At 41.7% G+C, this 14,162-nt stretch overlaps 1 protein-coding gene across 1 annotated transcript in view; it reads left to right on the top strand.

Annotated features, from left to right (window-relative positions):
- Positions 1-14,162, top strand: part of AMOTL1 (angiomotin like 1) — a 102,784-nt gene that overhangs the window by 58,828 nt on the left and 29,794 nt on the right. The window contains exon 7 of the mRNA XM_003780808.3: positions 949-1,038. Within this exon, the coding sequence (XP_003780856.1) occupies positions 949-1,038 (90 nt within the window). The remainder of the gene's footprint in view (positions 1-948; positions 1,039-14,162) is intronic.

Genomic DNA, 14,162 nt, shown 5'->3' with positions numbered 1-14,162 from the left:
GTTTATGTGCTCCTTCTTGCTTTAAAAGTACTCAGCAGCAACTCATGACTGTTCAAAAAGACCAATGTTGGATGCACAACCCTTGCTACATCAGGCTGAATCATAACACTCTTTGAAAGGCAGCACTTGCTAGGTGTAGCATAGAAGACAGAGCTGGATATATGTTCCTCTTGGGACTAAAAACACAGTTGTGAAGAGAGAAGTAGGCATAGATACTCTCTGGAAGATAGGAGCCACCTGCTACTCTGGGGAACATGTAGCCTGGCAACCTCCAGTGAATGTGATTATTTAGCCTATAACATTTACTTCACTTTTAGCCTAGCCATTTTTCAGTTTCATCATATGTCGAAACACTCAATGTACTGGCAGCCCCAGTAGCTAGATCTCCCCTTTCCTGTTACCACAAACCTTTTTGTGCTGGGTGTCAGATCTGGCCAATAAATATTGGTTTAGCTGGATTATTTAACTGTATAAATGAAGATTTACCAAGTGGATTGAGCAAACATAGAGCTTACTATGTACAATGTTCATCCATTAGCCCATTTGACCTTTCTTTTTTGGTATTTATTTTTAGTTTTTTGATTCCAAGGTAACAGATAGCTGTCACTGCCTACAATATACAGCTGGTGGTCAAGTTAGACTGGGGCTGGGTTTGAGGCCCAGGAGACTAGCACTGTTTATGAGAATGTCAAGTCAGAGGTTTGGGGCCTTGGAGGCAGAAAGACGCATGTACCCATTGGCCATAGATTGCCTGAAGACACAGTATGGCGTCTGAACACTTTGCTTTGGATATTTTAGCCTGAGTTGTTCTTGCCCAAGTTACTTAGTTCTGGGCTTCTGCCTCAGCATCTCTTCATCCTGACCCCTTGGTGCTCAGGCCGGTTTTTGTTGGATGGCGACTTAAATCTGTACACATTTTTTTCCTAATCTCTTCCTCTTTGTTCGTAGATCGACTGGAGACGGCCAATAGGCAGCTGTCCAGCAGGGCCTACGATGGGCTTGAAGACAAAGCTGCCGAGGGGCATCATTCTCCCCAGAGTGAGTCCACACTTACTTATCCCAGAGTGGGTGTGTCTGAAAATCTGGGCCTCAGGGAAGAATCATATTAGTTTTAAATAGGTGCTGTGCTGTTTGCTTTTTGTTTGTTAATTTAGCTTCAGTGGTTCTCAACCTGTGGGTCACAACCCACAGGAACTGTATTAAAGGGCCGCAGCATTAGGAAGGTTGAGAACCACTGGTTTATAGCCTATTGGCCTCCGAGGAGGCTCTCCTGGTCTGCCAGAGACAACGTGCAGTTGATATATATTGTTTTAATAATGTTGACTCTGTTCTTCTGACCTACAGTTTCTCTCTGTCTGTTTCTATAACATCTTCCAAGGACTAACAGCATTACACCATTTCCTGCCGCTCATTCCTTCAAACAGTCACCACCTTGTTCCTCCAGGAAAGGAAGGGAGGCCTCATGGTAGGATTTGGCTCTCTCTTGGCAGGTTTTGTGCTGTGCACGTTGTGGAATTCTAGACTGGCTGCTTCTTGCCAGTATGCAAGCCATCTAAACGGTTGCATTCTGTATCCTCATGGGTGACGCTCATTTCCAGAAGCCATCAAGCCCATTTCAGCCAGCAATAATAACAGTGGCTTTGTAAGCCTCAACTTACTAGAGAATGTTTTATTCCTTTGTACTGGAGGCAAATGATAGAATCAAAGGGTTTTGAGAGACCACTGGTGAAAACTTGAATTTCTACACATTCATTCCACAAAATAGAAATTTAAAAACTCATTCCAAAAAAAAATACCTTTTTATAAGCAGTCTACAAAATTGAATTGATGTCTGCAGCATAAAATCTCAAAAAAAAAATTATGAGTAGTGCTCACAAAGTAGAGACAGGTCGAAGTAACAAAAAGTAATGTGATGTACTAGCCATCCGTCCTAGGATGGTGGTGCTCAGCGCGCGGGTCTTGGCACAGCCCTACGTCTTAAGGACTGGCCCATGACTGGTTAATATTCTCATTTCCAAGGCTGTTTGGTTAAGCTTAGCTTCTCTTCATCTCTCTTCAAGGCATTCATAATTGCATGGCGTTTTAGTGCCAGCTTCAATTTTTAAATTCTCCTTTTGGCAAATGGACGCTAATATTATCTATAAAGTTTTTGTCTCAGATGCCTTTATAGTCTTATGATTGGCATTTGTTGAGATTCATATAAATAGCTATATCAGAACTTTGAGTTATTTGCTTTTCTAGCAAAGTAGATCTCTTCTTATGGGCACAGTAGACTTGCCATCTCCTCTGAGCTTTCATGTGACAGAGGAGTCGTTCAGACTCTTTGCATTTAGGGTCATGACACATTCCTTCGGATGACCACATGCCCAGGTGGAGTGAGTGTCCCCAGCAGCTGTGTCAGCACTGCCAGCGTGCACACCGTACTGATACTTGGCCTGCTTGTCAGGGGGTGTAATTTGATCATTTAGTTCAGGGTAAAATGGAAAGCCCGTCAGTTTTACCTGAAGCGCATTAATTCTGGCCTCCCAGCTGAGGCTGGTGCTGATGGAATAAGAGGGTTCAGTGATTCAGTGATGTGTGAGCTCAGAAATGTTCCTGAAGACTTTAACCTTCTGGCCCAAAGCTGAGACATCAATAATCAGGCAAAAGGCCCTTCTAGCTTTACAGGGAATGATTTGTTCTTTGCAAACATGCTCCACTGTGTTCCAAAGGCATAAACAACAGAGGCCAGAGGCTTTTTTCAACTGCTTAAAGGTATCTCAGTGTCGTTGTGTTCATGTCATTGAAGCTAGGCAGGGCGTTTTGAGAAAGTGTGGTAATGGTGATATCTAATCAGTTTTACCACACCTCATCTTTACAGGACACCTTGTGCCTTCCTCACAGCTTTATAGTAGTAATTATTTTCATTAATTTTTTCTCTCCTGCTGCAGCCAAGGGACAGACTCAAGATGTTATTTCAAATTTATAGATTGACATTTTTCTTAGTGATTTGTAAGAATTCTTTGAATATTGAGTGAATTTCTATGCCCCACACCATATCTGTTGCTGATATTTCTCCAGTTGTTTTTAGTCTTTGATTGTGGTCTTTTATTTTACAGAACTTTTTTTTTTTTTTGCAGTTTTTGGCTGGGGCCAGGTTTGAACCCACTACCTCCAGTATATGGGGTCGGCACCCTACTCCTTTGAGCCACAGGTGCTGCCCCAGAAGATTTTTTAAGTAATTGTATTTATGCCTTCTAGGTTTTATGTCTTGCTTAGAAATACTCTTTGTTCTCAAGATTATAATGCTGTTCACCTATATTTTCTCCAAATATGAGAATGATTTTATTGTTTGCAAGGCTTATATTTTGGAAGCTAGCTTGGGAGGCAGAGTGAAGAGAAATTCACGAGACACTAACCTAGAGGCGAGGAGACTGGTTAGTAGGTATTTTAGTACACTATCTGGGCAGGAACTGTAGGCATCCTGAGCTAAGGTGGTAGAAGGTAGTGAGGAGAGTGGGGGATAGTCAAGCAAGTGATGAATTAGTAGGACTTGGTGACCAGTTGAATAATGGCAATGAGAGAAAGTGATGCCATTACAGCTGCTAGATGGATGGTCACCCTTTACCGGTAAAATGCAGGAGGAACAGGTTGGGACTGTATGAGTTTAGGTTTGAGCGTGCTGCGTCATGTCATGTTGGGGGCTGTAGCTCAGGGAGCAGGTGCAGCACCAGTGCAGAGGTTCCCACAGGCCAGACGGGTGGCTCTGTCTGTCAGGCTTTCGTTTCAGCACATGCATCCAGATGGCAGGCAGGAATTACTGCCTCTCTTCATAGTTATTAATGTGTTCCATTATCATGTATTCATTCAGAAACCCTATTATTAGAATAAATTTCAAACTGCTAGTAATCATAATTATAAATTACTCATCCAAAAGGAGCCATCCTTTTCAAATGAGTCTTTGGAGATTCTAGCACTTGGTTAAGAGAAAGGCAAGACAGCACAGCAATAGTAGCGCCATCTCTGGACGGTCCATATCAGGGAGCTAAGGGTAGGCTGTGAGGCCCCTGTCAGCCACCTCGGCAATGTGAAGGTCAGGGGAAGAAGAAAAAGAAGATAGAGAATAACACTCACCATTTTTGCCAGGTGGAGTCCAGGTCTGAGAACACTCTGCAGGTAGGTGGGTCTTGAAAGCTGTCCCAGTTAGGGGACGGAGGAGCTCTTTTCTGGTTAGATTTTTAAGTTTCCCTTCTGCCTGGGGTAGTGAACTTCTGCTCTTAAGTTGGAGTCTGATGAAGGCCTTGATGGCCTAACTAGGCAATTAGCATTTGGTTCTGAAGATTGAAGTGGATGTTAAACAGTTTTGTGTATGTTAAAATTCTTGGAGAATTAAGTGCTTAGGAGTTTGGTGACCTTGAAGAAAGTTTTTGCCCTCTCACTTCATGGTTTTATGACATTTCTCTTAGGAAGAATTACAGGATATGGTGTCAAATCCAAATTACTCCTGAAAAACAGGGCCTCTATTTGGTCTGGTTGTGAGAAAATGAGGCTTCTTTGTCCTTTAACTTAACTGAGCTTTCTGTTTTTCCCATTTATTTGTTTGTCTCACACACATACACCCGGGCTAGGTTACTGTCTGCTAAAGGCAGAGAGAGCCCTGGGGAATGTATCACTCTTTGCTGTGTCTTCTCCATCAGTGAAACTTTTAAAAACTATTTCTTTCTAAAAATTGATAAGTCTGCAGAATTTACATCAGCGTTAGGCCAGAAAGCCAAAAATAACATAATTGGATATGAGGGGACTAGAATGGTAGAGAGGAAGTTTCATTTTATTGGAGTTTTTCAATAGATGTGTCAGAACGTGGCCTTGTTCCTGGAGTGAGTGGGCCCTGATTAGCTCCGGTGTGTCCGCGTTAGTCCAGGATACCCAAGAACTCATCCTGTGTTTGGAATTTTCTGGGCACTCTGGCTCAGCATACTTGGTCAATCTCAGTTTATGTAAGTTGGATTCTGGCTGTTAGATGGCACGCCAAAGATTTCTGCAGTATTCAGTGATTTGTTTAAAACAACATATTGGTAAGTAATGAGTGTAAGTGAGTAAGAACTACGTGGATTTAAAGGTGCCTCAAGATTCTTATAGGTTTAAGAGTTAACAGAAAAAAGTGCGGGACCACACTATTTTAAAAATAGCAATAGTTTGCCATTTTCCATGTGTCTTGTAATCATCATCTTACCCTTGACTCTTTTACTTTAGATACTTCAGTTTTCTGTCCGTTACAAAACATTAAGGAGACTAAAATAATTTCCTGAAAGAAAAATTTGTCCAGTTTTTGTATCTCTATAAGGTCTGGTGTGACCTACAGAGTGGAAATGATAATGACATAAACGTTTATTCTGTTGACCCACTTAGAGCACAAGGAAATTGTTCTGAATCCTCGTTGGGTTTCATTATATCAAATGTGGGTTTCTGTCAGGCGTCATTAGGAAGGAAGGCTAGATGCTGTCACACATGGATGCACTGGCTTAACTCTCCCTGTGGCCTAGCGGCACCGGCACCGGCACCGCAGCTGCTCCTGACCTGGCTCCTCCCCGCACTTACTGTGCGTTGTATATGGTCGGGATTGTTTGCATGACTCTCCCCTGGAGGTGGGAGAACCACAGGCATTCTTTCCTAGTGTTCATCCCCATTCCCCACAAAACACCTTACATCTTTATGTCCTTGGCACCCAATACATTTTTATCAAGAGAATGAATAAAAGTAGAAAATCCTAGTAAAAATGAGCTTAGAATTATCCTTACACAGCATCGGTATCAAAAGGTTCTTTTTTTTTTTTTTTTGAGACAGAGTCTCACTTCCTTCCCTGGGTAGAATGCCATGGCGTCACAGCAACCTCCATCTCTTGGGCTTAAACAATTCTCTTGCCACAGCCTCCCAAGTAATTGGGACTATAGGTGCCTGCCACAAAGCTTGGCTATTTTTTCTATTTTTTAGTAGAGATAGGGTCTTGCTCTTGCTCTTAAACTCCTGAACTCAAGCAATCCACCTGCCCTGGCCTCCCAGGGCACCAGAATTATAGGTGTGAGCTACCATGCCCAGCTAAAATGTTCTTGTTAACCCAGTATCTCCAGTCATGTTTTGAGATACCCTAGTTGTACCCTCTTATTTCAAGGCATTATGAGGTGAAATTATTAAATTTCTTTTAACCTGAATTTCTTTTTTTGCCTTCCTTTTCCCCTTCTTTTTTCTCAAGTAGAAGAATATCCAGATAAAGAGAATCTTTTGTTATTAGGAATAATAGTTTTTCTCAAGAAAGTTGACAATAATTAGTTACTGTAGTTTGCTTGGCTCCTTCTTGTTGATTCTGCTGTGGGTCTGTTGGAGGTGAGAATCGGCTGTAGTATGTAAAGGTTTCTGTGGCCGCTGTCCAGATGCTCACATAGACCAGTCCACAGACCGTGATGGTACCACAGATCAGGGCCAGGAGGGAAAGAAGTTATTCAAGAAGCTGCCAGGTGGCATCATTTTGATCAAACAAATTGTCTTTGTTTCTAAATTGCTCTAAATTGTTTCTTCTTAAAGATAACCTTCACATTTAATAGGATTTTTACACAATTCTAAAAGTCATAGTTTTTGTAGGCACAGGCTCCAGTAAACAGTCCTGAGTCAGCTGCAACAGCCTCTTAATTCCTGATGTCTCACTAAGATGCTCAGAGACCTGAAGTCTGATGCTTAATCTGCCCGCACCTCCATATCCTTTAAAGAAGTAAAGGAATAAACCTCCCACTTGAACCAGATCTCTGAGAGATAACTAGCAACAGGACACTTCTCCCCACCGTCTTGCTTGTGTTTCAGCACTCGCCTTCTCTTGGAGGACCTACCAACTTCAAGGGTAGGGAATGGGCTCTGTTCCCAAAGAATGCCTGTGTGGTTTGCTGAGCCTGGCTGCATTTGGAAAGCAGAGCATGTGAGTGCTTAAGCCCACTTGATCAATCTTGACAGGCAGTGCTGAGAAACTCCAAACCTACATGACAACCAGAAACACACACAGTCTGCAGGGCATCTGTTTATGTTCAATCACATCTTCTCCCTGAGTGTGAAAATTAATGTTACTCAATTTAGGCTCAAATTAGGCTCTGATTTGCACTGTGTAAAGATGGAGCTGACTGAAGAACTGTCTGTTGGTCATGTGTTGATATCTGGTCTCTAACAACAGAACCTGGGTTATGATTTTTCACATTGTTGCTTTTAAAATTATTTATTTGCTTGGCTTTCCTGCTATAAGGCTGAAAAATCAAGCACATTAAACTTTTTTACAGTCCATATTCCTTGCACTCCATAGCTAGATCCATGAATGGATTAAGCAAAGTGAAAATCATAATGAAATCCATTTGGATTTCATGTGGCATCAGGGAACTCTCACTTCCCCCAACATTTTAGAACCAGGTTATTCATGTTCAGGCCTCAACTTCAATGGTAGTTGCTTAGGGAAGCCTTCCTGAGATGGGGGTGGGGAACAGGCAGCAGTGGGGCCACATGTAGCCTTCTGGATTCTTGAGTGTGTGTGATCTTTTGATGGAATCCAAATTATCTGAATTGTACAGAAAAAATCCTTTTAATAAAGCATCATGTGCTTTTTCTTTCGTAAATGTTCATCACAATAGTAAATAATCACTGTTTGGATAATCATTTTCTATCTTCTCCCACTAAACTGTATGCAGAGTAAGGGGAGAGGCCTGTCTGTCATCCTGACATTGTAGTCCCAACTCAGTGTATTTCCAGAACCTGGCACAGTACCTAACAAATAGAGGCGTTTAATAAATATTTGCTGGACATCAAACGAAATAAAGATCATTATCCTTTATTAAAACAACCAGATACAGGTTACCTACTATGAACTAGCTATGTTCTAGGCCATAGGTCAGCAAACTCTTTTAAGGGCCAGATGGTAAATATTTCAGGCTTTGAGGGCCTTAATTACTCAGCCCTGTCCCTGTAGTCTAAAAGCCACCATAGATAAATAAAGAGGCATGGCTACGTTCCAGTAAAACCTTATTTACAAGAACAGGCTGCGGGCTGAATTTGGCCTATAGGTCATACTTTGCTGACCTCAGTTCCAGGTGCTAGAAAAGAAGGAACCCCAACAAAAGGAGAAAAAATTGAACGAGGATAGAAAATAAAGAACTTAAAAAGTATTCCCTAGATCTTGCTTTGTAAATTACTGTAGTTTATAAATTAGGATATAATTGTTATTTTCTTTCTCAATCCCATGTCAAGAGAGCATGATTATTGTCATTTTAGGGACATATAGAAGTGCAGTCACAAATCTGAGTTCCTCAGCAAGGAATCAGAATTAGCTGAGGATGGAGATGGGGCTGGGCAGACCAGCCATGTGGGTAGCTGTGGTGGCTGGCGGCCTGGAGGACGCGTTCTTAGGCCTGCCTTTCCTAGTGGTGCCACGGGTTCTTTCCACTAAGCATCTGCTGTCAAATGTAGCTGCACATCACGATCAGGCTTGGAAAGTCTGGTTGCCAGCGTTTAGATGTCCTCTGAACCAGCCTCTGATGGCTGTTATGAGTGACCATGTCTTCTGAGGCTGTGGATCTGCTGGTTAAAAGTATGTCCCCAGGTAGAGCCGAACATCTGCTTCCTGGTTTCTGTGCTTCAGTCCTGGTTCAGGCCAGCCCAGGTGTGGTCATTTAACACTGGAACAGCTGCCAACACTGTGAGCCAAGCACTCTGCTGGCTTCGTAGTGACTTTGTCTCTTTACATCCTCTAAATACCCTTTGAGGTCGGTATTGCCTTTATTTTATAGATGAGGAAACTGAGGCAGAAGAGGTAAAGTAACTGGTCCATGGTCAAGTTACAGGGCGGGATAGTGGAGCAGACAAGTTTTAAACCCAGGTCATATAGATTGTGTAGCCCAAACTCATGTGAAACTGCCATGGGGAAGCCACCTGCTGTGGACCAGAGGAGCAGATGTTGGAATGTGAGAGGCTGTGGATTGGACTCTCAGTGGGCTCAGAGCTTGTCAATGCAGCTTCCACGTTTCACAGAGAAGTGCAACCAAGAATGACCGTGTGTTCACTGGCCAGACCGTGGCTCGAGTTGGGGCCTATCTTCTCTGGGGTCAGCTGAAGATTTCACATTGTTATTGTGAGAAGAATCCTGGTTGTTAAACAAACATAATTATAAGAATAATTGTAGAATAAGAATTATACTACAAGTCTTATTTGGTTACACATTATTTAGCCCAATACTGTGGTTTCATATTGATGTATCCGGATCCTGTCAAGTGAGTTCCAGTGACAGGCATTAACATTCTCTGCTTCTGACTTCTCTACATCTATCTTTGAACTAGAGCCAATTATAATAAAAGGCCTTGATAATCCAATATACCCTCTTCACATACCAACCACCCCAATTTATCTTATGGAGATCAGAATATAGTTTAAAGTCTAAAATAAACCAAGAAATTTTCTCAATATCTGTGAAATCAAACTTTTTATTCTCTGGAAGATTAAAAAGATAAATAAGCAGAATATAATTAATAAGTATGTGGTGTGGTTTCCTACAATTAGTTTTTAAGACTATTTTTAGTTCACGAATTACAGTGAGAGCATACAGCTGTGTCTTAATGGTATCAGAGACCTTTGAGGGGATGAAGTGTTTAAGTCCAGAAAGTTTGGTCTTAGACCACTAAAAATAAGCTTGCATCTGTTACTAATTGTCTTTCTGCTTACAAAGTCTGTGGTTTGGTAGAAAGAAGAGGAAAAAAAGGATCTGTTCAAAAATGACAGTGGGAAGGGTTGCAGAGGTGAAAGGAAGGGAGAAAACAGAATTGCAGGGAACACATTTCTCCTCCCTGATGAATCCTGGCATAAACCAGTTCTTTCCCCCGATACGACAATTGATTTAGCGTAAACTTCTATCTTTAGTGTAGGCTTTGGCATTAAGCCTTATCTCCCGTTGAAAGGGGCCATCTACAAAAGTTTTTTACATACATATAATAATAATGTTTTAATTCATGCTTTAATTATTATCTCTCTTTTTGGGGGGGATTCATTGAGGGTACAAGATGTGTCACACACTGAGACCCCACCCCTCCCTCCTTCCCTCTCTCTGCTCTTCCTTCATGCTTCCTTCCTTTCATGCTTTAATTATTAAATGATATGTGTATACCTTACTAAAATATAGGTATACACATAATATAGACCTGTATTTGTTTTAATTAAGATACTATTTACATATAATAAAACTTGTACTTTTATGTGTACAATTTGATAAAATGTAATAATCATCACAATCAAGACCTAGAACTTATTATATAGAGCTAGTATGGCTCTTTTCGCTCCTTTCCGAGTGAGCTGGTGCTCCCCGCCAGAATCTGCACATTTTATTACAGCCCATCGCTGCTGTTTGTCTTACATTATGTCCGAATTGTATGGTTGTTTTCTTTAGGAGGAACCAAATTGACTGGTAGAATCTTACCCTGTCATACCTGGAATTAGACTTGTCTGTTGTTTATCTTTTCATATTAAAAAAAGAGAGAAGGCAAAAAGGACTTCTGTAGATTATAGAAAGCTTAAGTCTTCAGGTTTGGTGGATAATTGATTCAGAAATATGTGTATAGTCGAAACCAAATCCCCCGTGTATCCTGTATTTATGTGGCATTATTAGTTTGTCGTTATGCAATCAGCAGTGATATAGAAGTAGCAGTACCATTTTTATTTCAAGTAAAACAAAATAAAGTGGAAGGTTGAACAGTACATTTGAAAGCTGAACTGGATGAATGGGTGTGCGGTCAATCAAGTTTGCAAACAATGTACGTAATAAATTTAGGCAGGTAAAAAAGACCTGTGAGTTATGCATAAGCACAATTCCTAGAAGTGGAATACAGTCTTTACAATGACTAGTTTAGTGAAAATTATATTGAAGAAAACTTTCACAGGTATTCAAATAAATGTTTCAACAAATCACATCTGATATCTTTTATATTTTGATCCTTTAAACTCTTGGTGAAACCTGAGTTTCACAAAAAGCAATAGCTAAATTATATAAAGTAACAAAAATAGATCATGCTAAGACTAAAATGTGTTGTTTTCCCACATTGAACCAGTAGAAGATTTTTGTGGTTGGACTTTATTATTTTCCAGTGATAAGTATTTGAAAACTGTTTTAAAGAGTGAGGTTGAATTTGATCATGTACTGACAGGATCCTCCTATTTAATAAGCTGTTGCCTAGACTTGTCCTATCTCTTCACATACGAAATACTGCAGTCGTCTTAGATCCTTCAAATCCTGCGAGCATTGAAGGGTTTAGATACACTGGGAAGGACACTTAGTCCTCTGGGAAGTCCCGGTAGGAAGGACAGACACACATCAGACACTGGACCTGGAGTACAAAGCAGATACATCAGGACTCATTGGAGAACTAGTTACGCACCCACCACCTCCACTCCCAGACAAAAAGGTGGGCGTGGGGGTGGGGTGGGGAGGGAAGCCTACAGCCTTTAGGATGAGCCTTGAAAATCAATTAGTATTTTAGAGGAATTTTTATTTTTCTTTTAAACTTGAGGAACAAAATTTGAGTAAGTCTATTGCACTTCAGGCTTGACCTCATTTTCCCTTAGTGATCCATCTCTCCAAAAGATTTTTCCCCCACATTTTAATAACAGCTGTTTCCAGGAATCTGTGTCTCTTTGGTGATGACTGAACCAGTGGCTTTCAAACTCTGAACTCTTGTTAGAAAAGAAAGTTTCCTTGGGAGCCCCATATGTGAAACACACAACAGCTGAAGAGATTTCCGTCTGAGACGGGCCAGTCTTCAGAGCTCCCCTCCTTCCCACTTGCCCCAGTATTCCTCCCCTCCACCTTCCTCCTCTCTTTTCCAGGGCTCTGCAGAACAGAGTTTGGTTTGAACTACTGTTCTTAATTTTCCTTACTACAGAAGTCATTTGAAAACACTGCACTCTCTCGGCCATGTAAATCAGCCCATGTTTGTTAAGAGACCTACTTAAATGCCCACTCACCACCTGTGCCTCCGTCACCTGCAGGAACCATGGCAATCTGCACTGTTTCACAGGGACAGCACAGAGCTGAAGGCCCTTCCCTGAATAATAAGAAAATTTCTTTCCTTACCCAAGAAACCTTATCAGCAAATTGTAAAAAGGCAACAGAAAATCAAATCAGCAGGCATTAAGGTCAGCATTATATTGTTATTTTAAAAAAATTGCTGTGAGTACATAATGGTTGTGTACCTTTATAGGATGCATAGTATGTTTTGATACAGGCATACGATGTGAATTAATCATTATAATTGTATTTTAGGGAAATTGGGGTACCCGGCATCTCAGGTGTTTATTACCATTTTTGTGTGTTAGGAACATTCCAGTTCCATTCTTAGTCACTTTAATATAGACTTTAACATATTTTTTGATGTAGTCACTTTGTTGTGCTGTCAGTTATTGTCCTAACTATCTATATATTTTTGCTCCCATTAACCCTCCCCACTTGCCCTTCCCCTCCCCACTACAGCTGTCCCAGCCTCCGTAACAATCACCCACTCTGTTTCCATGAGATCAATTGTTTTAATATTTCGCTCCCACGTGTGAATGAGAACATGTGAGATTTGGTTTTCTGTGCTTGGCTTATGTCACTTAACGTAATGTTCTCCAGTTCTATCCATGTTGCTGAAATGGCAGGATTTCATTCTTTTTTGTGGCTATAGAATATGCCACTGTGTATATGACCAGCAATTGATTCAGTTGTTTATCCATTGATTCCAAATCCTGGCTATGGTGAACAGGGCAGTGCTGTATCTTTTCACTGTACTGAATCACTTTTCCGTTTGTGAATTAACATGTACCTTTAAAAAATAGATCATCTTCACGTTGTCTTGCATCAGATAAGCCTCATGTGAATAAATCACTCTGTGTGATGTAACAGTGCTCTTTTTGAATTATATTTTTGTGGCCTCTTTCTGGGTTCATCAGTTTGACTATTAAACTAGGGTAAGGATGGGTGGGCAGATGTTAAGAAGGGGCCCCCAAGTGTGGAATATCTTGGAGGCAGCGTGTAGGTGGTGAGGTAAGTGAAACACTTCCTGTTGTCTTTCCATTCCCACAGCCTCAGAGCAAAAAAATTAAGAAGTTACTTTTGGTGCCAACAAGGACTTCAGTATCCCTTAGAGTAGAATTCTCTCCAGTGTCTGGTAAATCTTGTAAGATACAATACCAGGGAACTTGAGGCTTAGGGGTCTTTGAGAAATAAGAAACAGAGGGAAAATATCAGGGGAAACCATGTGACAGTTATCTGGACATCTTTCCATAAGAGGAGTTCATTTCGTGGCTCGGGGCCCGCAGCTCAGTGGTTGTGGCACTGGCCACATACACCCAGGCTGGCAGGTTCAAACCCAGCCCAGGCCTGCTAAACAACAATGACAGCTACAACAACAACAAAAATAGACAGGTGTTGTGGCGGGCACCTGTAGTCCCAGCTACTCAGGAGGCTGAGGCTTAAGCCAGGAATTTGAGGTTGTGGTGAGCTATGATGCCACGGCAGTCTACTGAGGGTGACATAGTGAGACTCTGTCTCAAAAAAAGAAAAAAGAGGAATTCATTTCAACAGTACTCTGGAGAAGTTCATAGTCACCAGAATTGACACTATTGGTGCTGGTCAGCATTGTCCTAAACTGAAGAAAGGGAGTAGAAGTATAGACAAAGAAGAGAGAGTGACCTAGTGATCTTTTCATTACAAAAAGAAAAATCCACTTGAGCAAACTTTGGCACAGATCAGAGGACTATGGGTTAAATATGCCTAAGGGTGCACCAGAGCCCCCTGAGGGGATGCAGGCTGACCTCTCCAGAGGACTGTGGGTTAAATATGCCTAAGGGTGCACCAGAGCCCCCTGAGGGGATGCAGGCTGACCTCTCCAGAGGACTGTGGGTTAAATATGCCTAAGGGTGCACCAGAGCCCCCTGAGGGGATTCAGGCTGACCTCTCCAGAGGACTGTGGGTTAAATATGCCTAAGGGTGCACCGGAGCCCCCTGAAGGAGTGCAGGCTGGCCTCTCGAGAGGACTGTGGGTTAAATATGCCTAGGGTACACTGGAGGCCCCTGAGAGGGTGCAGGCTGACCTCTCCAGAGGACTGTGGGTTAAATATGCCTAAGGGTGCACTGGAGC

The sequence above is a fragment of the Otolemur garnettii genome, unplaced genomic scaffold, assembly GCF_000181295.1.
Source record: "Otolemur garnettii isolate 467f Iridium unplaced genomic scaffold, OtoGar3 scaffold00001, whole genome shotgun sequence".
Classification (NCBI taxonomy): domain Eukaryota; kingdom Metazoa; phylum Chordata; class Mammalia; order Primates; family Galagidae; genus Otolemur; species Otolemur garnettii.
The sequence above is the reverse complement of the archived record's forward strand: the minus strand, read 5'-3'. Positions and strand labels throughout refer to the sequence as shown.